Source organism: Trachypithecus francoisi, unplaced genomic scaffold (genome assembly GCF_009764315.1).
Source record: "Trachypithecus francoisi isolate TF-2019V2 unplaced genomic scaffold, Tfra_2.0 Lachesis_group12, whole genome shotgun sequence".
NCBI classification, from domain to species: domain Eukaryota; kingdom Metazoa; phylum Chordata; class Mammalia; order Primates; family Cercopithecidae; genus Trachypithecus; species Trachypithecus francoisi.
In genome coordinates this window covers 56,192,829-56,217,678 of record NW_022681457.1, presented here as the reverse complement: position 1 = coordinate 56,217,678, position 24,850 = coordinate 56,192,829, and the positions used below count along the sequence as shown (strand labels likewise).

General features: G+C 40.7%; 1 protein-coding gene across 1 annotated transcript in view; it reads left to right on the top strand.

Moving 5' to 3' along the window:
• Nucleotides 1-1,082: 1,082 nt before the first annotated feature.
• Nucleotides 1,083-24,850, top strand: part of LOC117093712 (zinc finger protein 99-like) — a 31,268-nt gene continuing 7,500 nt past the window's right edge. Inside the window, 3 exon segments of the mRNA XM_033229221.1 lie at nucleotides 1,083-1,238; nucleotides 20,201-20,327; nucleotides 21,115-21,210. Coding sequence (XP_033085112.1) covers nucleotides 1,209-1,238; nucleotides 20,201-20,327; nucleotides 21,115-21,210 — 253 coding nt within the window. The 5' untranslated portion in view covers nucleotides 1,083-1,208.

Sequence of the window (24,850 nt, the reverse complement as noted above, 5' to 3'; positions counted from 1 at the left end):
GTGATCCGCCCGTCTCGGCCTCCCAAAGTGCTGGGATTACAGGCTTGTTCCACCGCGCCCGGCCTGTTTGTTTTTTCTTTTTAAAGTTTGGCTACTAGAAAATTTAAAATTCACATGTAGCTGACATTTTATTTCAGAGGATTGCCTTCTTTTTAAAACCTCAGGAAATCTGATGAAAAAAACAGAAGTCAGGAAGGACCTAAAATCTGAAAATTTTAGATAATTTTTATTATATTCTTCTCATTTGTGAATAACCATATAATGTATCATTTATAAAAGAATATGACCTTAAGGTCAGGAGATCGAGACCATCCTGACTAACACGGTGAAACCCCGTCTCTACTAAAAACTACAAAAAATGTAGGTGGCGGCGCCTGTAGTCCCCAGCTACTCGGGAGGTGAGGCAGGAGAATGGCGTGAACCCGGGAGGCGGAGCTGCAGTGAGCTGAGATCGGCCACAGCACTCCAGCCTGGTGACAGCGCGAGACTCCGTCTCAAAAAAAAAAAAAAAAAAAAAGAAAAAAAGAATATGACCTTATACAAAAGGTGAATGCAAATACCTTCTGGGGTTGGCCGGCTTACTTAGCTCAGGGAGGAGCCCTGCCTGAAAAGGCTGCTGCAGCCTAGACTGTCACTCTTTTCTTTTTTTTTTTTTTTGGCGGGGGGGACAGACTCTCTCTCTCTCTCTCTCACCAGAATGGGTGATCTCGGATCACTGCAACCTCCGCCTCCCGAGTTCAAGCGATTCTCATGCCTTAGCCTCCGGAGTAGCTGGGATTACAGGCGCCCGCCACCACTCCCCCGCTAATTTTTGTTTTTAGTAGAGACGGGGTTTTGCCATGTTGTCCAGCCTGGTCTCCAACTCCTAACCTCTGGTGATCCACCCTCCTGGGTTTCCCTCCCAAAGTGCTGGGATTATAGGCATGAGCCACCGCGCAGCCCACGGGTCTTCATTCAGTCCAGCATCCGATCACATCTTCTGTCACTCAGGGTTTGAGGAGGCGGGGATTCAAGAATTATCCAATCAGGAACTCTGGTCTAGGAACCGTCCAATCAGGGACGCAGCTGGAGCGGAAAAGGCGGCATCTGAGAGGTGGCGGGGCCGTTATTTCTCGTTGCAGCGCCGGTTTTCGGTCTCCTCTTCACTGCTTTGTGACCTCATACTCTGTGGCCCTGTAACCTGCGGAGTTGGGAGAGCCACAGCTAAGATGCCAGGTGCCCCTGGAAGCCTAGAAATGGTGAGAGTACCGGTCAGACATCCCAAGAAAGGGAAGGGGCTCATTGGAACCGGTGGGAAGTGGCTGTGGCGGGACTTGGGCGTCCCCACAGTCAGCTCCACAATCTGCGCCTGGAGTTCTTGCCTAGCTCGGCCTCAGTCCCCTTCAGCCATAAGATGGCGGCTGCGCTGACTGCGGGAACCCGGGCAACCTGTCTCCTCCATGCGCTGTGACTGTGCCCTGGCCTGGAGCCCTCTCTGGGCCGCTCTGCATCCGCAGGGCCGCGTCTCTCACAGATTGTGCAGGGACCACGGGAGGGGCGTCAGGGGAGAATCCTGTCTCCGGTTCCGGGCTCATGAATGGGGAGAGTTTCAGTCCAGTGCGGTTTCCAGTCCCTCTTTTCTTCTATTAAAAATTTATGGCAATCACCACTGAAGTAATGAATTTAATCAAAGAGTGATTCAAAAATGGTAGAGCACCCAGCTACGGTTTGTAGTTTATGGTCTATGGAAGGGATTTGACGGAAAGAGTTTTTTAAGATGCATAATGAAGAAAACCAAATTCAGTAATAGGCTATGTACAGTTACGTAGTTTCTCAATTTGTGCAATCAAGATGGAAATTTCCCGTTTATATAATCAGAGGTTATTTGTAGTATATAGTTGGTTAAGCCTGAGTTTTGTTTCCCCCAATGTATAGTTTACCCAAAAAAAACAAAAAACAAAAAACAAAAAACAAAACTCGAATTAGATTTTTTTTTTTTTTTTTTTTGAGACGGAGTTTTGCTCTTGTTGCCCATGCTGGAGTGCAATAGCGCGATCTCCTCTCAGTGCAACCTCCGCCTCCTGGGTTCAAGTGATTCTCCTGCCTCAGCCTCCCGAGTAGCTGGGATTACAGGCATGTGCCACCACGCTGGGCTAATTTTGAATTTTTAGTAGAGACGGAGTTTTTCCATTTTGGTCAGACTGCTCTCGAACTCCCAACCTCAGGTGATCCTCACTCTTCGGCCTCCTAAAGTGCTGGGATTACAGGTGTGAGCCACTGGGCGCGGCCGAATTAGAATTTTTAAAAAGTAGATAATCAGGGACTAGAACCACTTCATTCTAATTGCCTGCCACTTAATTATTCTTATTTTCACACTCCTCAGAGGACTGATTTTTTTTTCCCCCTGCATTTTTTACAGGTATCCCAAGGAGAGTATTATGTGTACTCCCAAACCCCCAATTCCTGCAACCTAACGCTGGCTTGCAGTAAAATATAAAATTTCCAGTTCATTCTTAACTTCCCAAATGTCAATTTTTCCTCTCTGATTCGCATTACTATTTGCCCTTTTTTTTTTTTTTGAGACGGAGTCTTGCTCTGTTGCCCAGCCTGGAGTGCAGTGGCCTGATCTCGACTCACCATGACCTCCACCTCCTGGGTTCAATTCTCCTGCCTCAGCCTCCCGAGTAGCTGGGACTACAGGCATGCACCACTATGCCCGGCTAATTTTTATATTTTTAGTAAAGACAGAGTTTCACTATGTTGGCCAGGCTAGTCTCGAACTCCTGACCTCGTAATCTTCCCGCCTCAGCCTCCTAAAGTGCTGGGATTACAGGTATGAGCCACCGTGCCTGGCCTACTATTTGTCCTTTAGTGTACATTTTTGATACCTTATTTTAATTATTTTTTTAAGAAAGCATTGGATGGCACTTTTCCTAATATTTGTTTTCTGTTTGTAAATATTTCCCATGAGAAGAAAGCAAAAAATAATCCCCTAATACTGCTTTTTTGTTTTTCCTCCTAGGCCCACAGATTTTATCAGAATGTTTTGGGGTAAAGGTTTTCCTTTGAAAACTTTGTGGAATGATGTGTTTCCAGACATTCTTCAGCTTTTTTCCTGGTCCTGGGTTTCAGTACTGTCTGGGAATTAACTGAAATATCCCCCATGAATATGTCTGCTAGAGTGTCTAGTGAATATCAGCTCCTGGTCATTTTTTCCTGTGGGACAACCTGAGGTATGGAGTGTAGCCTTTCAAGGAAGCAGGCAGATGCCCTGGGGTTGAGAGGAATCTCCTGGCATACTCTTTCTTTGAAAAGCTAACCTTTGAGATATTAAGGTTGTCTTCACCCAACCCAGCTTCCATTTCTTGCTGATCAGCCAATCAGTTGCTGGTATTGCGGGAAAAACATTGAAATAATTTCTGACCCTGCGTTCTCTAAGGGGGCAGAACAGTAGTGAAAGAAATATAATGAGAAAATAGTGAAAGAAAAACAGTGAGAATCTGTGAAAACAAAAATAATATCCCAAAAGAAAAAAAAAAAAACAAGTAGTGATCCCAGTGACATGGTGTAAGAACTTGCAAAGTAAAATGCACCTGGGGCTCACTGGGGCTTAGTTCAGAGTCTCCTGAGAAGGGGTTATTGGGCACTTAAGTGAGCAGAATGGAGTGGGAGAATCTCTCAAGTGATTGGATGGCCTGACTTGATACATGAATCAGACACATCTGTACCTTGAAAAGATTTGTTCGCTTATTTTGACCTCAGTTTTTTAACTGTAAATTGCATTTTGTTACTAGGGATTGAAAGAAAGGTAAGACAATATTTACCAAGGGCAAAAAAGAGGTGAATTTCAGAATAAAATTAATATTTAATTGTATATTCCATTTGTTAAACATTTTTATTTACCCTTTTCCCAGAATGAGTTTAGGAATTTTCTCTGGTTTGTTTTTTATGGCTGGGTGAAATACGAAAAATCTCTCTTCCATTTTGGCTTCAGAAAATGCACACATTTCCACCAGAAAATGGTAGATAATTGTTGAGTTATGTAGATTCATAGATTCGGGAAAATGTCAGTTCCTCTTTTTGCAGGGTAAATTTGTAACTATGAATGTCTGTATTCTGTATCCTGTTAATATTGCTGTCTGAGTTTCATGCTAAATTTTATGAGCTGAAACTTTGTACCCTCTAGAAATGTTCCCATATGACTAATTGTTTATTACAGGATTTTAAATGGAAATAGTAAAATAATACATTTACTGTCTGAAAGGAATAGATACTTTTGCTTATCTTACTGCAAAATAAAATGTAAGCACCTCAGAATTTCCTTCCCTTACATGAACACTGTGTTAGAGTAATTCTGCTGAATTTTTCAAACACTTACTTTCAAAAACCATGTGAATAACTCTGACATGAAAATTAAAGCCTGACGCCGGGCGCGGTGGCTCACGCCTGTAATCCCAGCACTTTGGGAGGTCGAGGCAGGTGGATCACGAGGTCAGAAAATCGAGACCATCCTGGCTAACCCCGTCTCTACTAAAAATACAAAAAATTAGCCAGGCGTAGTGGTGCATACCTGTAGTCCCCAGCTACTCGGAGGCTGAGGCACGAGAATTGCTTGAACTCAGGAGTTGGAGACTGCAGTGAGCTGAGATTGCACCACTGCACTCCAGCCTGGGCGACAAAGCAAGACTCCGTCTCAAAAAAAAAAAAAAAAAAAAAAGAAAGAAAGAAAATTAAAGCCTGAACGCAGTGACTCTAACTAAGCTAAGGCTAATACTGAGCCTGCAAAAGGAGGTTATTAAAGGATCACTTAGTTTTTTGGGGGGAGTCTTCTCTGCAGATATTCCAGCCTGCTCACCCCAGCCATGGAAGAATCCTTTATCCTGAGAGAAGCTACAGAGCCATGGAAAGTTAGAGACCCACAGCCAGATGCAGTTAAGGTTAAGATGAAAAGGGATTGGGAGGGTCTTACTGAAGATGAAATTGTTATTGTTTTGAGGCAGTTTCTAGACTTTGTAAGGTAAAACAAAGTTAGATTTATGTTGGAAAAATAATTGAATTCCAAAAGAGTATTGCAAGAGGAGGATGTGCCAACTATAAGATCTTTAAAGATTGCAAAGTTTAGGCAGACAGGGGCCTTGTTTCATATGGAAGAGCAAACAATATTAGGAGGAGGGAGGTGATGGTGAAGGGAGGGTGAAAAAATGAGATCTTAGATCAGAGAATGTTTTACCCTGAAGTCGTCATGTTCTTAGGAACTACATAAAATGGGGTTGTATGTCGACTCAGACTGAGGGTAGCTAAAAGTTCAGAAGCCTGTTAAAAGGAAATAAACTTAAGTAATGTTTGATTAAGAAGTATTTTAGGTTGACCACTGAAAACAAATTCAGCTGATTTATTTATTTATTATTTATTTATTTATTTATTTATTTTAATGAGAAAAAGGAGATAGTGTGCAGAGTCTGTGTCTGGCTGTGTGATAGGTAAGAAAAGAGAACACCATCTAAGTCATAATGGGAAGGGTATTTCTTTCTGACTTTTCCTGGATTGTATCTTTTCTGATGAACTGATAAATGTAACTGATGTTTTCCTGAGTTCTGTGAGTAGCTCTATATTATTATTGAACTTGAGGAAGGTTATGAGAGTACCCAGTTTTTGAACAGTAGCTCAGAAACAGATGGGCCCGTGCGGTTTGTGACTGGCATCTGCAGTAAGAACAATGTTGTGAGACTGAGCCCTGAATCAGGGTCTGTGCTGACTCTGGGTGGTGTCAGAATTCAAATGTTAGGCAATGATGTTGGAGAATTGCTTGGTGTTTACTAAGCTCTACAAATTTGGTTTCAGCTGAGAGATATCACAGAGGACTGGTCTGGAATGGATCTATGGGTGTCTGGGAATGGGAAGCTCTGCTTTTCTCTACACAGGCCATCACACTGCCCATTACCCTGTGATTTCAGGTCTCCACCCAGGGTGAGAGAGAATGCAAATTTAGAGGGAAAAAGTTCTGATAACAGACCCCCCTCTTTTCCACTGCTGCCACCACAGGATTCCCACCTTCTTACAAACATACCCACTAGACATTGACTTGTCCACACCCCTCTTAGGACTAGGTACCACCCTCAGGAATTTCACCATGGCATTTTTGATCCTCGTGTTTCTTGCCAGAAACTCACAAAAGTGTCTACAAGTCTCCTGGCGTATCCCAACCCCTAGACACTGAATCTGCAGCAGCAACCTGTTTTCGCCACCACCCTGGAGTTCTAGACAACCTGTTCATAATCTCATCTGCCTGCATGGACCCAGAAATTAATCAGAGTAGAGTCACACCTGGGCCACTCTCTGTAGCACAAACCAGTCCTTCCACCTGCATTACACTCTCCCCAACCTATAGAGTTCTTTGTTTTTTTTGTTTGTTTGCTTTTGTTTTTTGTCTGTTTGCTTTTGAGACAGAGTTTCACTCTTGTTGCCTAGGCTAGAGTGCAGTGACACAATCTCAGCTCACTGCAACCTTGGCCTTCTGGTTTCAAGCAGTTCTCCTGCCTCAGCCTCCTGAGAAGCTGCGACTACAGGCGTCTGCCACCACGCCTGGCTAATTTTTGTATTTTAAGTAGAGACGGGGTTTCACCGTGTTGGCCAGGATGGTCTCAAACTCCTGACCTCGTGATCAGCCTGCGTTGGCCTCCCAAGTGCTGGGATTATAGGCGTGAGCCAGCCACTGTGCCTGGCCAGTGAGTTCTTTTGTTTTAACTTTTATTTTTGATTCAGGAATACATGTGCAGGTTTGTTATATAGGTAAAATTGTGTCGGGGGGTTGGTGTGCAGAATATCTTGTCACTGAGGTATTAAGCACAGCACCACACAGGTATTATTTTTCTGATCCTCTTTGTTCTCCATCTTCCACCCTTAACTAGAACTCAGTGTCTATTGTTACCCTCTTTGTGTCCATGTGTTCTTATTTAGCTCTTACTAATAAGTGAGAACATGCATTTGATTTTCTCTTTCTGCATTAGTTTTCTTTTCTTTTTTTTTTTTGAGACAGAGTCTTGCTCTGTCGCCCAGGCTGCAGTGCGGTGGCCAGATCTCAGCTCACTGCAAGCTCCACCTCCCCGGGTTCATGCCATTCTCCTGCCTCAGCCTCCCGAGTTGCTGGGACTACAGGCCCTCGCCACCTCGCCCGGGTAGATTTTTTTTTTTTTTTTGTATTTTTCAGTAGAGATGGGGTTTCGCCGTGTTAGCCAGGATGGTCTCGATCTCCTGACCTCGTGATCCGCCCGTCTCGGCCTCCCAAAGTGCTGGGATTACAGGCTTGAGCCACCGCGCCCGGCCCCAATTCTCTTAAATAGGAGTGGTGAGAGAAAGTATGCCAGTTTTCAAACAGAAATGCTTTCAGCTTGTGTCCATTCACTATGTTTACTTTGGATTTGTCATAAATAACTCATTATTTTGAAGTACGTACCTTGAAAGCCTAGTTTGTTGAGGATTTTAAACATGAAGGGTGATAAATTTTATTGAAATCTTTTTCTGCATCTATTGACATAATTTTTTTGGTTATCTTTAGTTCTCTTTATGCGATGAATAACATTTTTTAATTGTTGCATGTTGAACCAACCTTGCATCCTACTTGATCATAGTGGAGTAGCTTCTTGATGTGCTGCTGGATTTGGTTTGCCAGCATTTTGTTGAGGATTTTTTCGTCAGTGGTCATCAGGAATATTGGCCGGAAGTTTTCTATTTTTTGTTTTATCTCTGCCAGGTTTTGGTATCAGAATGTTGCTGTTTATATGTAATGAGCTAAGGAGGAGTTCCTTCTTCTCAATTTTGGAATAGTTTTAGTGGGAATGGTACAGGCTCTTCATCTTACATCTGATAGAATTCAGCTGTGAATTTGTCTAACCCTGGGCTTTATTTTGGTTGGTAGGCTATTTATTACTTACTCAGTTTTGGAATTTGTTACTGGTCTATTCAGGAATTTAATTTCTTTTTTGTTCAGTCTTTCAAGAATGTATTTGTCCAGAAATTTATGTATTTCTATTAGGTTTTTTAGTTTGTGTGCAGTGCAGACAGGTGTTCATAGTAGACTTCAGTAGTTATTTGTATTTTGTATTTTTGTGGGGTCCGTGATAATTTCTCTTTTGTCATTAACTGTTTATTTAAATCTTCTCTTTATTCTTCATTAGTCTAGCTAGTTATTTACCTTATTTCTTTCAAAGATGTATCTCTTGGATTTCTTGTTCTTTTGTATAATTTTTCATATCTGAATCTTCAGTTCTGATGTTATTTTGGTTATTTTTTATATGCTGCTAGCTTAGGAGTTGCTTTACTCTTGCTTCTCTCATTCTTTTATTTATGATGTTAGGTTGTTAGGTTGAGATGTTTTTGATGTGACCATTTAATGCTGTTAATTTCCCTGTTAACACTGCCTTAGCTGTGTTGCAGAGATTCTGCTATGTTGTATCTTTGTTTCAAAAACTTTTAAATTTCTGCCTTAATTTTATTATTTACCCAAAAGTCATTCAAGTGCAGGTTAATTTCCATGTGATTGTATGGTTTCAAGTGGTTTTCTGTGTATTGAATTGTATTTTTATCAAGCTGTGGTCTTTGTGATTGGTATGATTTGAGGATTTTTGAATTTGCTGAGGATTGTTTGATTTCTGGCTGTGTGGTCAATTTGAGAGTATGTGCCATGTGGTGATAAGAAGAGTGTATATTATGATGTTTTTAGATGGAGAGTCCTGTAGATTTCTACTAGGACTCTTTGGTCAAGTGCTGAATTTAGGTTTAAACATTTTTGTTTATTTCTGCCTCAATAATCTGTCTAATAGTGTCTGTGAGGACTTTTAGCCTCCTACTATTGTTGTGTCAGAATCTACATCTCTTCATAGGTCTCTAAGAACTTTTTCTATTTATGTGTACCAGTACATTTTTTATAACACCTTTTTCTCTTCTGCTATTTTTTTTCCATACACATTTTTTCAAGTGTGTACAGTGTGCCCAAGGATATTCATTAGATTTTCAGTGTCTGCTGAAATTCAGATGTCTAACAATTTAAGAATATGTCAAAAGACTTGACTTTTTTTTTTTTTTTTTTTTTGAGACGGAGTCTCGCTCTGCTGCCAGGCTGGAGTGCAGTGGCGGGTCTCAGCTCACTGCAAGCTCACTCCTGGGTTACGCCATTCTCCTGCCTCAGCCTCCCAAGCAGTGGGACTACAGGCGCCCGCCATGTCGCCCGGCTAGTTTTTTTTGTATTTTTTAGTAGAGACGGGGTTTCACCATGTTAGCCAGGATGGTCTCGATCTCCTGACCTCGTGATCTGCCCGTCTCGGCCTCCCAAAGTGCTGGGATTACAGGCTTGAGCCACCGCGCCCGGCCAAGACTTGACTTTTGTAACAGAAAATATAAATTAGAAATAAGAGGCTTTATTCTCTTACCTGAAAATAAGAAAATATATGTTGTTTCTCTCTTTTTTAAAGCATTTAGATTATATGTAGATATTTTTCTCTACTTTTTTGAAGTATATATAAACCATATTAAAACAAAATGAACCTCATCATTCTTTGTGACTCACGACTATTTTTATTTAGATTCATTACTTTGCTTTTGCTTTGGTGTAGGTATATATATATATAAATATATAGTCTTTAAAGGAGACAAAGATTTGTTTAGATTAAGGTTCATATTAAGAACACATAAGGCTGGGGGTGGTGGCTCACGCCTGTAATCCCAGCACTTTGGGAGGCCTAGTCGGGCAGATCACCTGAGGTCAGGAGTTTGAGACCAACCTGACCAACATGGAGAAACTCCGTGTCTACTAAATATATAAAAAATTAGCTCGGCGTGGTGGTGCATGCCTGTAATCTCAACTACTCGGTAGGCTGAGGCCAGAGAATTGCTTGAACCCAGGAGGCAGAGGTTGCAGTGAGCCGAGATCGCCCATTGCACTCTGGCCTGGGCAACAAAAGCAAAACTCCATCTCAAAAAACAAACAAACAAACAAACAAACAAACAAAAAACAAAAAAAAAACACAAAACGTTGAGCACAAAGATAGAATGAAATTTATCAATACAGAATGATAAAGCTAAAAAATACTGAGTACGTTTCTTTGACAGAAAACTGATTGTATAAGGTAATAATCTAATATTTGCATGCTGAAGCACTTACACTGCAAAAGCAAGAACAGTTCAGTGTGTAAACTGAACAGTAAAGTCTATAGTTGTACTTCAGTTTTATTACTTTAGAACAATTAGCATAGTTATGTGTAGTGTTTGTAGACAACCTGCATTCATATAAATTAAACAGCATTTTCTTTTTTTTTTTTTTTTTTTTTTTTTTTGAGGCGGAGTCTCGCTCTGTAGCCCGGACTGGAGTGCAGTGGCCGGATCTCAGCTCACTGCAAGCTCCGCCTCCCGGGTTCACGCCATTCTCCTGCCTCAGCCTCCCGAGTAGCTGGGACTACAGGCGCCCGCCACCTCGCCCGGCTAATTTTTTTTTTTTTTGTATTTTTTAGTAGAGACGGGGTTTCACCGTGTTAGCCAGGATGGTCTCGATCTCCTGACCTCGTGATCCGCCCGTCTCGGCCTCCCAAAGTGCTGGGATTACAGGCTTGAGCCACCGCGCCCGGCCAAACAGCATTTTCTTAGTAGTATGAATATAAGGCCAAAATGTTTACTTTGATTGAATACTCAGTCATTTTAATATGGATGTTCATACTTTTGAAACATATAAAGATATATATATATATATATATATACACACACACACACACATATATAAATATATAAAGTGTTTTGACTGAATTATGGCTACAGACATTTTAAAAATCTTACATGCCTTATAACTATAAAGTTATTTATAGTTAGATATTTATTTCTAATATCCAAATAAAATTTACTACCGAATTGTTAAAGTAGATATTGGTCTGACACAATTATTAATTTATCTAATAGGGATAACTATAGGTAAGCATAATTATAGTGTCTTTTTTTTTTTTTTTTGAGACAGAGTTTCGCTCTTGTCTCCTCGGCTAGAGTGCAATGGCGTGGGCTCGGCTCACTACATCCTCCACCTCCCTGGTTCAAGCAATTCTCCTGCCTCAGCCTCCCAAGTAGCTGGGACTAGAGGCTCATGCCACCTCCTGACCTCGTGATCTGCCCACCTTGGCCTCCCAAAGTGCTGGGATTACGGGCATAAGCCACCACACCTGGCCTAAAATGAGTTTTTACTTAAAATGCATTTAACTTTTTTTTTTCCTCAGCATAATCTTGCTCAGATTGAGAGCTGTTTTTCTGTCCAATGCTTTGGGTGTCTGCACTATTAAGTATTCCCTGGTGTCTGTGAATGAGGTGGGCTGTCACAGTGAGAACTTTTGGAGCTATCTGTACTTGGACTCATGTTGGAAATCCAGCAGTAGTTTTTCCATGTCATCATTGTAAATACAAACTGAGGCTGAATTACTGTTCCAATTCCATTATTATGAAGGTGCAGTTCTCCCCAGGAGGTCTGCAGGCTCTCCTCCTGCAGCTCAGGCTTCCCTCTCTGGGGTGACACTGGAGTGCTGTTGTGGCAGTTGTGGTTTATGTAAGATGTGAGCTTTCAGCTGTGAGCCCTATGCAGTGGGCTCGGCCTCAATGGCAGATGGGTAGTGGTCAAGAGAGGACACTAGCTAACAGGAGAAGGCAAGCAAGAGAGTTGTAGCCAAGTGCTCAGGGAGTAGAGAGCCATTGCTTTAAAGTGTAAATAGCCAAAAAGATAGCACCCTATTCAGCCATTTTTGTAGAAGATTAACAGCCTACTTTCAGCAGGCACCTGGCTTCAAGTTGCAAAATTACCTCCTTTCATGAAGATGTGAAAAGTTTATTTTGTCATTGAACACAACTGATTAGCCTGCATGGCTAGCCTTTCCAATTACCAGGTGAATTAAGGATGAACTGTCTATGACATGGTGCTATACTAACTTGTGAACTAATTATGGTTACTGTCTTTCTATCTTTGCAATCTCTTAAGCAGATTGACTGTGATGCATGTCACATTCAGGTTTAATTGTGTAATAAAACAGTTTTATGTCTATTCTATTGTGGAGTTTCTCTGGGGCTGAAGAAAATTTATCTTTTAATTATGTTTCACAAAAACTGTCTAAAATTATCCTGCAGATCCAGTAGTTTCTCTACAAGTCACAAACAAGTAAATATAAACAAAATTAGAGTTTTAAAATTACACTAAACTCTTCTGTATTCCTCTCATCTGTCTATATTTAGCTTCTATTCTATACATTTTAAAAAAATCAGTGACAGAGAAACAAAAGATTTATTTTAGAAACAGGCTGTGTCCTGTATCTAAATCCTAGGAATTATTAAACACTTAGTACCAACTCCCAGGGTGTTATGAGGATTAAGTCACATAATGTGTTATTCCCAGCACAGTGCTCTGTAACATCCTCTTGAGCACATAGTACCTGCTTAGTAAACATTGCACAGTGCAAGTGTACATGTTGTTTTCCAAATGCAGACCTATTCAGACGTTGTTGCCTTCTGTTTAGTTTGTAAACTTTAAAGAGCCAGGAAAAAAATATAATACTTTATGATGGAGATTGGTTGTCTTTATTTGTACCAGAAGTATTTGTGTTGTGATAAGAGTGCTGAATGCAAGGGACTCTGAGCTGTGCCTGCTTTCTCTAACTAATGCTAATGATGAGGCCAGGGGAAGAAACATCAGCATTGATAGGAAACTTGTTTAAAACATTCATTTATGGACCCTTTCAAAACCTGTAGAATCACATTACATAGAGTGGGGCCAAAATTACTAAGTGATTTATAATAAAGTTTCAGAGGCAATGCTTAGCTAAGTGGTTATGAGCTCAGGCTTCTAATTAAAAGGACATGGTCACTGGGTGCGGTGGCCCAAGCCTGTAATCCCAGTACTTTGGGAGGCTGAGACGGGCGGATCACGAGGTCAGGAGATCGAGACCATCCTGGCTAACACGGTGAAACCCCATCTCTACTAAAAAACACAAAAAACTAGCTGGGCGAGGTGGTGGGCACCTGTAGTCCCAGCTGCTCTGGAGGCTGAGGCAGGAGAATGGCATAAACCTGGGAGGCAGACTTTGCAGTGAGCTGAGATCTGGCCACTGTACTCCAGCCTGGGCAACCGAGCGAGACTCCATCTCAAAAAAACAAAACAAAAACAAAAAGTACATGATCAATTTGCAGAAATCTCCAGTTGTGCCCTCCCCACAGATTCTATTTATTGCCCTGAAAGCATCCATATTGTTGTAATTAAGGGCCTCTTGTGACTCTATGGTGAGGCCAGAGTCGAGTTTGAGACGTTTAAAATACATTCATGGAAGTTAAGTTCCTCTTTTTCACTAAAGGGTGGTCACAGGGCCTGAAGTGTTTGGGTTTGGTAGGGACAGGACAGTGTGGCCCATATTTCGATTACGTAGCAAAAATTGCTCATGTTTGTGACAGGGGAGGGCACCTGAGGACAGGAAAGGAGAAACATTTTTAACTCCATAGGGCAGCTCATAGTTCTGGAATCTCTTACAAAGGAAAGAAATGGATGGACTTTCTCTGCAGGTTTTTTCCTTCTGCCTGTGAGTGTGATGGTAGCAGGTAAGGAGGTGGTGCTGATACCTTTAAAGGCATGTTCTCTCAAGGTGCAGGTGTAATTTGTCCAGAGAATCTTATCTGAGAAGGAATCCCAGAGAAAGAGGAGAAAGAGAAAAAAAAATGGCTTTTTTTCAGCTAAACATGTCTCAGATGAAGAGATGTGTCTTTTCTGCCTCCTGGAATGCCATGCGTTTAGTCCTTGCAAACCTTTACATCTCTACTTGTACTTTTCATCCCTAATGAGTTTGTTTTAACTACCTTTTAAAATTCTTATGATAGTCAAGAATCTCTGAAAAATATTTCTTTCTATATTCCAGAGCCTTCTCTATATTCTCTACATCCTGGATTTTATATGCCATGCAGGATTCTCATGATGAATTTATGGTCTACAGTATTAAAAATGTTTGACTTGTGGTTGTTGAACATGGCAAGGTGTGGATACTCAAGATTCCTATTGGGGAAAAGCTGGGCTCCTTAGTGAAAAAGAAGAACATGTAGTGTTGAGTTTCCGTCTGTGTTCTCCATTAGCTCTATGCTGAAGAGCATTAAGTAAATGCTTTTTTAAGGCTAGTCGCTGTGGCTCATGCCTGTAATCCCAGCACTTCGGGAGGCCAAGGTGGGTGGATCACATGAGCAGGAGTTCGAGACCATCCTGGCCAGCATGGTGAAATCCCGTCTCTACTAAAAATACAAAAAATAGCCAGGCGTCGTGATGGGCACCTATAATCCCAGCTTCTCAGGAGGCTGAGTCAGGAGAATTGCTTGAACCTGTGAGGCGGAGGTTGCAGTGAGCCCACTTTGCACCATTGCACTCCCGCCTGAGTGACACAGCAAGACTTTGTCTCAAAAAAAAATTTTTTTTTAAAAAACAGGATGGCGGCCGGGCGCGGTGGCTCAAGCCTGTAATCCCAGCACTTTGGGAGGCCGAGACGGGTGGATCACGAGGTCAGGAGATCGAGACCATCCTGGCTACACGGTGAAACCCCGTCTCTACTAAAAAATACAAAAAAACTAGCCGGGCGAGATGGCGGGCGCCTGTAGTCCCAGCTACTCGGGAGGCTGAGGCAGGAGAATGGCGTAAACCCGGGAGGCGGAGCTTGCAGTGAGCCGAGATGGCGCCACTGCACTCCAGCCTGGGCGACAGAGCCAGACTCCGTCTCAAAAAAAAAAAAAAGGATGGCAATGGCTATTAAAAATTACACAGAATGGGAATTACCTGTGTTTTGGCTTTTGCATAAAACTGATGTTTCTTTATGGCTAAATTCAGACTATACTTTTGAGGGGGCAATATCACAGACATGCTGAGTTAGAAGACACCTTTCAAATTTTAGTGTGTACAATTAAGTGGAGATCTTGTTATGCACAGCGTTGACCGTGTGTCCTGTGTGCATCAGCACATCATAAAAATTTGTCATGAAGGGCTGTTGAATTTTGTCAAAGGCCTTTCTGTGTCTATTGAGATAATCATGTGGTTTTTGTCTTTGGTTCTGTTTATATGCTGGATCATGTTTATTGATTTGCGTATGTTGAAGCAACCTTGCATCCCAGGGATGAAGCTCACTTGATCATGGTGGATAAGCTTGTTGATGTGCTGCTGGATTCGGTTTGCCAGTATTTTATTGAGGATTTTTGCATCAATGTTCATCAGGGATATTGGTCTAAAATTCTGTTTTTTTGCTGTGTCTCTGCCAGGCTTTGGTATCAGGATGATGCTGGCCTCATAAAATGAGTTAGGGAGGATTCCCTCTTTTTCTATTGATTGGAATAGTTTCAGAAGGAATGGTACCAGCTCCTCCTTGTACCTCTGGTAGAATTTGGCTGTGAATCTGTCTGGTCCTGGACTTTTTTTGGTAGGCAAGCTATTAATTATTGCCTCAATTTCAGAGCCTATTATTGGTCTATTCAGAGATTCAGCTTCTTCCTGGTTTAGTCTTGGGAGGGTGTATGTGTCCAGAAATTTATCCATTTCTTGTAGGTTTTCTAGTTAATTTGTGTAGAGGTGTTTATAGTAGTCTCTGATGGTAGTTTGTATTTTTGTGGGATCGGTGGAGATATCCCGTTTATCATTTTTTATTGCATCTATTTGATTCTTCTCTCTTTTCTTCTTTATTAGTCTTGCTAGCAGTCTATCAATTTTGTTGATCTTTTCCAAAAACCAGCTCCTGGATTTATTGATTTTTTTTTTTTTTGAAGGGCTTTTTGTGTCTCTCTCTCCTTCAGTTCTGCTCTGATCTTAGTTATTTCTTGCCTTCTGCTAGCTTTTGAATGTATTCGCTCTTGCTTCTCTAGTTCTTTTAATTGTGATGTTAGGGTGTCAATTTTAGATCTTTCCTGCTTTCTCTTGTGGGCATTTAGTGCTATAAATTTCCCTGTACACACTGCTTTAAATGTGTCCCAGAGATTCTGGTATGTTGTGTCTTTGTTCTCATTGGTTTCAAAGAACATCTTTATATCTGCCTTCATTTCGTCATGTACCCAGTAGTCATTCAGGAGCAGGTTGTTCAGTTTCCATGTAGTTGAGTGGTTTAGAGTGAGTTTCTTAATCCTGAGTTCTAGTTTGATTGTGCTGTGGTCTGAGAGACAGTCTGTTATAATTTCTGTTCTTTTACATTTGCTGAGGAGTTCTTTACTTCCAACTATGTGGACAGTTTTGGAATAAGTGCGATGTGGTGCTGAGTAGAATGCATATTCTGTTGATTTCAGGTGAAGAGTTCCGTAGATGTCTATTAGGTCCACTTGTTGCAGAGCTGAGTTCAATTCCTAGATATCCTTGTTAATTTTCTTTCTTGTTGATCTGTCTAATGTTGACAGTGGGGTGTTAAAGTCTCCCATTACTATTGTAGGGGAGTCTAAGTCTCTTTGTAGGTGTCTAAGGACTTGCTTTATGAATCTGGGTGCTCCCGTATTGGGTGCATATGTATTTAGGAAAGTTAGCTCTTCTCTTCTTGTTGAATTGATCCCTTTACCATTATGTAATGGCCTTCTTTGTCTCTTTTGATCTTTGTTGGTTTAAAGTCTGTTTTATCAGAGACTAGGATTGCAACCCCTGCTTTTTTTTGTTTTCCATTTGCTTGGTAGATCTTCCTCCATCCCTTTATTTTGAGCCTATGTGTGTCTCTGCACGAGAGATGGGTCTCCTGAATACAGCATACTGATGGGCCTTAACTCTTTATCTAATTTGCCAGTCTACGTCTTTTAATTGGAGCATTTAGCCTATTTACATTTAAGGTTAATATTGTTATATGTGAATTTGATCCTGTCACTATTGTGTTAGCTGGTTATTTTGCTCATTAGTTGATGCAGTTTCTTCCTAGCATCGATGGTCTTTACAATTTGGCAGTGGCTGATACCGGTTGTTCGTTCCATGTTTAGTGCTTCCTTCAGGAGCTCTTGTAGGGCAGGCCTTGTGGTGACAAAATCTCTCAGCATTTGCTTGTCTGTAAAGGATTTTATTTCTCCTTCACTTTTGAAACTTAGTTTGGCTGGATATGAAATTCTGGGTTGAAAATTCTTTTCTTTAAGAATGTTGAATATTGGCCCCCACTCTCTTCTGACTTGTAGAGTTTGTGCCGAGAGATCCGCTGTTAGTGTGATGGGCTTCCCTTTGTGGGTGACCCAACCTTTTCTCTGGCTGCCCTTAATATTTTTTCCTTCATTTCAACTTTGGTGGATCTGACAATCATGTGTCTTGGAGTTGCTCTTCTGGAGGAATATCTTTGTGGCATTCTCTGTATTTCCTGAATTTGAATGTTGACCTGCCTTGCTAGGTCAGGGAAGTTCTCCTGGATAATATCCTGCAGAGTTTTCCAACTTTGTTCCATTGTCCCCGTCACCTCTTCAAGGAGAACTATAAACCACTGCTCAATGAAATAAAAGAGGACACAAACAAATGGAAAAACATTACATGCTCATGGATAGGAAGAAGCAATATCATGAAAATGGCCATACTGCCCAACATAATTTATAGATTCAATCCCATCCCCATCAAGCTACCAATGACTTTCTTCACAGAATTGGAAAAAACTACTTTGAAGTTCATATGGAACCAAAAAAGAACCCGCATTGCTAAGTCAATCCTAAGCCAAAAGAACAAAGCTGGAGGCATCATGCTACCTAACTTCAAACTATACTACAAGACTACAGTAACCAAAACAGCATGGTACTGGTACCAAAACAGAGATATAGACCAATGGAACAGAACAGAGCCCTCGGAAATAATGCTACACATCTACAACCATCTGATCTTTGACAAATCTGACAAAAACAAGAAATGGGGAAAGGATTCCCTTATTAATAAATGGTGCTGGGAAAACTGGCTAACCATATGTAGAGAGCTGAAACTGGATCCCTTCCTTACGCCTTATACAAAAATTGATTCAAGATGGATTAAAGACTTGAATGTTAGACCTAATACCATAAAAACCCTAGGCGATACCATTCAGGACATAGGCATGGGCAAGGACTTCATGTCTAAAACACCAAAAGCAATGGCAACAAAAGCCAAAGTTGACAAATGGGATCTAATTAAACTAAAGAGCTTATGCACAGGAAAAGAAACTACCATCAGAGTGAACAGGGAACCTACAGAATGGGAAAAATTTTTGCAATCTACTCACCTGACAAAGGGCTAGTATCCAGAATCTACACAAAGAACTCAAACATATTTACAAGAAAAAAACAAACAACCCCATCAAAAAGTGGATGAAGGATATGAACAGACACATCTCGAAAGAAGACATTTATGCAGCCAACAGACACATGAAAAAATGCTCATCATCACTGGCCATCAGAGAAATGTCAATCAAACCCCAATGAGATACCATCTCACACCAGTTAGAATGGCGATCATTAAAACGCCAGGAAACAACAGATGCTGGAGAGGATGTGGAGAAATAGGAACATTTTTACACTGCTGGTGGGACTGTAAACCAGTTCAACCATTGTGGAAGACAGTGTGGCGATTCCTCAAGGATCAAGAACTAGAAACACCATTTGACCCAGCCATCCGTTTACTGGGTGTATACCCAAAGGATTATAAATCGTGCTGCTATAAAAACACATGAACACATATGTTTATTGTGGCATTATTCACAACAGCAAAGACTTGGAACCAACCCACATGTCCATCAATGATAGACTGGATTAAGAAAATGTGGCACATATACACCATGGAATACTATGCAGCCATAAAAAAGGATGAGTTCCTGTCCTTTGTAGAGACATAGATGAAGCTGGAAACCATTATTCTCAGCAAACTGTCGCAAGGACAAAAAACCCAAACACCTCATGTTCTCACTTATAGGTGGGAATTGAACAATGAGAACACTTGGACACTGGAAGGGGATCATCACACACTGGGGCCTGTTGTGGAGTGGGGGGAGGGGGGAGAGATAGCATTAGGAGATACACCTAATGTAAATGACGAGTTAATGGGTGCAGCACACCAACATGGCACATGTATACATATGTAACAAACCTGCACGTTGTGCACATGTACCCTAGAACTTAAAGTATAATATAAATAAATAAATAAATAAATAAATAAAATAAATTTGTCCTAGTGCAGTTGATGTTAATGATTCACTTGGTTAAAGAGCTCTCCGACAGATTTTTTCACTATAAATTAGTTTTCTCTTCATTATTAAGTATCTTTTTTTGTTGTCGTTTGAGACTGTCTCACTCTGTCACCCAGGCTGGAGTGCAGTGGTGCGATCTCAGCTCACTGTAGCCTCCGCCTCCTGAGTTCAAGCGATTCTCCTGCCTCAGCCTCTGGAATAGCTGAGACAACAGATGTGCACCACCATGGCTGGCTGATTTTTGTACTATTGGTAGAGATGGGGTTTCACCATGTTGGCCTGGCTGGTCTTGAACTCCTGGCCTCGTGATCCTCCCACCTCAGCCTCCCAAAGTGCTGGGATTACAGGAATGAGCTACTCTGCCCAGCCTTTTAAGTATCTTTATGCAGCTGATGTGCACCAGTGATCACATTTAATCCAGCACCTGCCTTTCTTTCTTAGATTTCCTTTGCATATATCTATCTTTGGAAAATGAGATCTCTCATCTTTGTTTACAGGCCAGAAAAGCTGGGAAAAACAGGCTCCTCTACTTGGTGAATGTTTGACAAAAGATTCTTTTTTGGGCCCAAAACAGGCATTACTGGTGAGCTTGTCAGAAATTCAGACACTCAGACTTCATTCTAGATCTTCCGAAATAAATATGCATAACAAGATCTCCAGTTAATTGTATACATTAAAATTTGAGAGGTGTCTTCTAACTCAGCATGTCTTTTTGATTAGAAAAATATACAAGACTTCTTCTGTATCATGTAAATATAGCACTAAAAAATATACATATTTGTTATCATGCCCTTAATTTTATACTTTATTATCCAGAAAAGTATCTTATCTACACTGGTGTTGTGGATCTTATGCCATTCTTTTTTCTCAGAATTTGAGAATACATTAGAGAATATTTCTGTGTTGAAAATTATTTTAGTGGATATGTTCGGTCATCCCTGTTAGAACCTGTTCTCTTTATTCTATCATTTCATCTTGAGTCAAATGAAAAATTCTGCTCATGGCCACTTGGGAAATATATGTGTGTCTTTCGTTGTGTTTTTCAGGGACCGTTGACATTTCAGGATGTGACCATAGAATTCTCTCTGGAGGAGTGGCAATGCCTGGACACGGCTCAGCAGACTTTATATAGGGATGTTATGTTAGAGAACTACAGAAACCTGGTCTTCCTGGGTGAGGATAATTTTAATTAAACAATTCCTATTATATTCTATAGGTTTCATTTCTCTTTTCTGTAGAATGTGTTTTGGTGATTTATGCTTACCGTAAATGAGTTTTCTGAAAACAGGGATTTGTAAGTGTAGAAAGAGATTTTTTTTTTTTTTTTTTGAGGAGTTTCACTCTTGTTGCCTAGGCTGGAGTACAGTGGTGCAATCTTGGCTCACTGCAACCTCTGCCTCCCAGGTTCAAGCGATTCTCCTGCCTCAGCCTCCCAAGTAGCTGGGACTACAGGCATGCACCACCACACCTGGCTAATTTTTTTTGTATTTGTAGTAGAGACAGGCTTTCACCATGTCGGCCAGGATGGTCTTGATCTGTTGACCTTGTGATCCACCCGCCTTGGCCTCCCAAAGTGCTGGGATTACAGGTGTGAGCCACCGCACCCGGCCAAGAGGAATTTTTTAAAGATGTTTCATTTTTACCTGAACATTTCACATTTCTGAGCAGATCTGTATTTTTCACTCTAGATTAGTGAAAATTGCAGAAATTTAGTGGCATAAAATACAGTTGCCCACACCTTAAAATCTCATTTCCACCACCAATTTTTGATTCAGTAGTACCGGGTAGTAAAATTAAGGGCCTATACAAATTGAAAATATTTTCTAAATATTTAGAAATGTGTGTTATAAATTAGTATTGGGGGATCAATTTACTGGAATATTCTATTACATTCTCTTTAATGAGCACATTATTTGTGGAATATGAACAATATTTGTGTTATTTATTTTTAATAAAACAGGTATTGCTGTCTCTAAGCTAGACTTGATAGCTTGTCTGAAGCAAGGGAAAGAGCCTTGGAATATGAAGAGACATGAGATGGTAACTAAACCCCCAGGTATGTGAGAGTGAATACAATAAACACCACAGATGAGAGGTCCAGAGGTCAAGGAGAAAGCCAGTTCTCAAAATGTGACCTGAGAAGATGTGCTCCAAAGGAAGTAGTTTCTGAGAAGACTGAGATTTTTTAAATGTTACTATCACGTAGAGGCATCTTCTGTCTTATGCTTTAAAGTTCTCTAAGGATTCTATTTTCGTTTTGGTGATCTCCCTTCAAGTTTACAATGAGAGCCAAAGTCGTGTTCGTGGCATATAAGGGACTGCACAATCTGACTGCTTTTCCATTGTTGTTGGGGACACACAAATATCTGTACAATTTTGAGAAACCATGTTAAAAGAACCTGGTTCTTTTACCTCACACTTGCTCTGTCTTTTACCGTGTGATATGTGCAGTTCTTCTTCGCCTTCCACTATGATCATAAGCTTCCTGAGACTCTCACCAGAAACAGATACAGGCACATACTTCTTGTACAGTCTGCTGAACTGTGAGCCAAATAAACCTTTTTTCTTTATAAATTATCTACCCTCAGATATTTCTCTGTATGCAAAATATTACACTCTATAATGTTATCTACATTTTGTTTTCTTAATCTTTTACATGAATTTTCTATTTATTATTTATTATTGATAATGGGGTCTCAGTGTCTGCAGCTATTATGTTGCTATGTATTTCTTGTTTCACTTCTGTCAATATTTATGTATTTTGGAGCCCTTTGTTATACCTACCTGTACATATAAATATAATAGTTATAGATCCCTGGTAAATTGACCCATTTTACTATTATATAATAACAATCTTTGTCTCATACTAGTACTTAAAGCATATTGTATCCAATATAATTATGACTACCTCACACAATTGTGGCTGCTATTTGCATGAAATACAGATTTTTTTCCATTCTGTGACTTATGCACTATTTGACTCAGTACTAAAATTGGTCCCTTGTAGGAACATATTGTATGCTTTTTTTTCTTTTTTTTTTTTTTTTGAGACGGAGTCTCACTCTGTCGCCCAGGCTGGAGTGCAGTGGCCAGATCTCAGCTCACTGCAAGCTCTGCCTCCTGGGTTCACGCCATTCTCCTGCCTCAGCCTCCCGAGTAGCTGGGACTACAGGCGTCCGCCACCTCGCCCGGCTAGTTTTTTGTATTTTTTAGTAGAGACGGGGTTTCACCGTGTTAGCCAGGATGGTCTCGATCTCCTGATCTCGTGATCCGCCCGTCTCGGCCTCCCAAAGTGCTGGGATTACAGGCTTAAGCCACCGCGCCGGGCCAATATTTCTTTTTTTATATGTGTCTGTATATTTACATTTAGTAGAAAGCTATATATATATATATATATATATATATGGATTTTTGATACTGTCTAGCATCATTTTATTTTCAATATAAAATACTCATTTTTAGCATTTCTTTTTTTCTATATATGTCTGTATAATTACATTTAATAGAAAGCTATATATTTATATATGCTTTTTTGATGCTGTCTAGCATCATTTTATTTTTCAACATAAAAGACTCATTTTAGCATTTCTGTTGTTATGTATGCAGAGTCTCACTATGTTTTTGGGCTGATCTTGAACTCCTGGTCTCAAGTTATCTGACTGCGTTGGCCTCCTAAATGTAAAGGATTATAGGCATGAACCACTGTGCCTGTCCACAATGTAGCATTTTTTTTTTCTACTGTGCTAGTGGTGATTGATGAACACCCTTAGCTTTCATTTTGGAAAGTCTTTGTTTTTTATTGTTTTTAAAATAAAATAATTTCTGTTCAAGTAGTATGGATTAAGAATATTTTTTCAGCTGGGCACGGTGGCTCATGCCTATAATCCCAGCACTTTGGGAGGTCAAGGTAGGTGGATCACCTGAGGCCTGGAGTTTGAGACCAGCCTGACCAACATGGAGAAGCCTCATCTCTACTAAAAATACAAAAGTAGTCCGGCATAGTGGTGCATGCCTGTAATCCCAGCTACTCAGGAGGCTGATGCAGGAGAATCACTTGAACCTGGGAGGTGGAGGTTGTGGTGAGCCGAGATCCCACCATTGCACCCCAGCCTGTGCAACTCTGTCAAAAAAAAAAAAGCATTTTTTTTCTTTTATTACATCAAAATTTGGAAAGCTCTGGTTTTTTTTCATGTTCAAGTAACCTGTGTACTACTTTATTTTTCATAAGTTATTGGGGTACAAGTGATGTTTAGTTACATGAGTAAGTTCTTTAGTTCTTTAGTGGTGATTTGTGGGAGTTTTGTGCACCCGTCACCCGAGCTGTGTACACTGCATCCTATTTGTAGTCTTTTATCCCTTGTTTCCCTCCCACTCTTCCCCCCATGTCCCCAAAGTCCACTGTATCTTTCTTATGTCTTTGCATCCTCATAGCTTAGTTCTCACATATCAGTGAGAACATAAGATGTTTGGTTTTCCATTTCTGAGTTACTTCACTTAGAATGATAGTCTCCAATCTCATCCATGTTGCTGTGAATGCCATTAATTTATTCCATTTTATGGCTGAGTAGTGTTGCATCATCTATCTATCTATCTATCTATCTATATCTATCTATCTGTGATATCACAGTTTATCCACTCATTGATTAATGGGCAATGGGCATTTGGGTTGGTTACATGATTTTGCTATTGTGAATTGTGCTGCTATAAACATGTGTGCAAGTGTCTTTTTCATATAATGACTTATTTTCCCCTAGGTAGATACCCAGTAGTGGGACTGCTGGGTCAAATGGTAGTATGACTTTTAGTTCTTTAGGAATCTGCACACTGTTTTCCATAGTGGTTGTACTAATTTACATTCCCACCAGCAGTGTAGAAGTGTTCCCTGATCACCACATCCACACCAACATCTAGTGGTTTTTGATTTTTTTTATTATGGCCATGCTTGCAGGAGTAAGATGGTATCGTATTGTAGTTTTGATTTGCATTTCCCTGATCATTAGTGATGTTGAACAATTTTGCATATGTTTGTTGGCCATTTGTCTATCTTCTGTTGAAATGAAAACTCTATTCATGTCCTTAGCTCAGTTTTGATGGGATTTCTTTTTCTTGCTGATTTGAGTGCATCGTATATAGGTTGTGAAGATTTTCTCTTACTTTGTGGGTTGTCTGTTCACTCTACTGTTTCTTTTTTTTTTTTTTTTTTTTTTGAGACGGAGTCTTCCTTTGTCGCCCAGGCTGGAGTGCAGTGGCCGGATCTCAGCTCACTGCAAGCTCCACCTCCCGGGTTTACGCCATTCTCCTGCCTCAGCCTCCCGAGTAGCTGGGACTACAGACACCCGCCACCTCGCCCGGCTAGATTTTTGTGTTTTTAGTAGAGATGGGGTTTCACCGTGTTAGCCAGGATGGTCTCGATCTCCTGACCTCGTGATCCACCCGTCTCAGCCTCCCAAAGTGCTGGGATTACAGGCTTGAGCCACCGCGCCCAGCCTACTCTGCTGTTTCTTTTGCCTTGCAAAAGCTCTTTAGTTTAATTAAGTCCTCATTTTGACACTATTCCACAAGATAGAGAGAGAACCCTCCCTCATTTATCTTTGTTTTAATTGCATTTTCTTTTGGGTTCTTTATTATGAAATCCTTGTCTAAGCCGATGTCTGAAAGGGTTTTTCCAATGTTGTCTTCTAGAATTTTTATAGTTT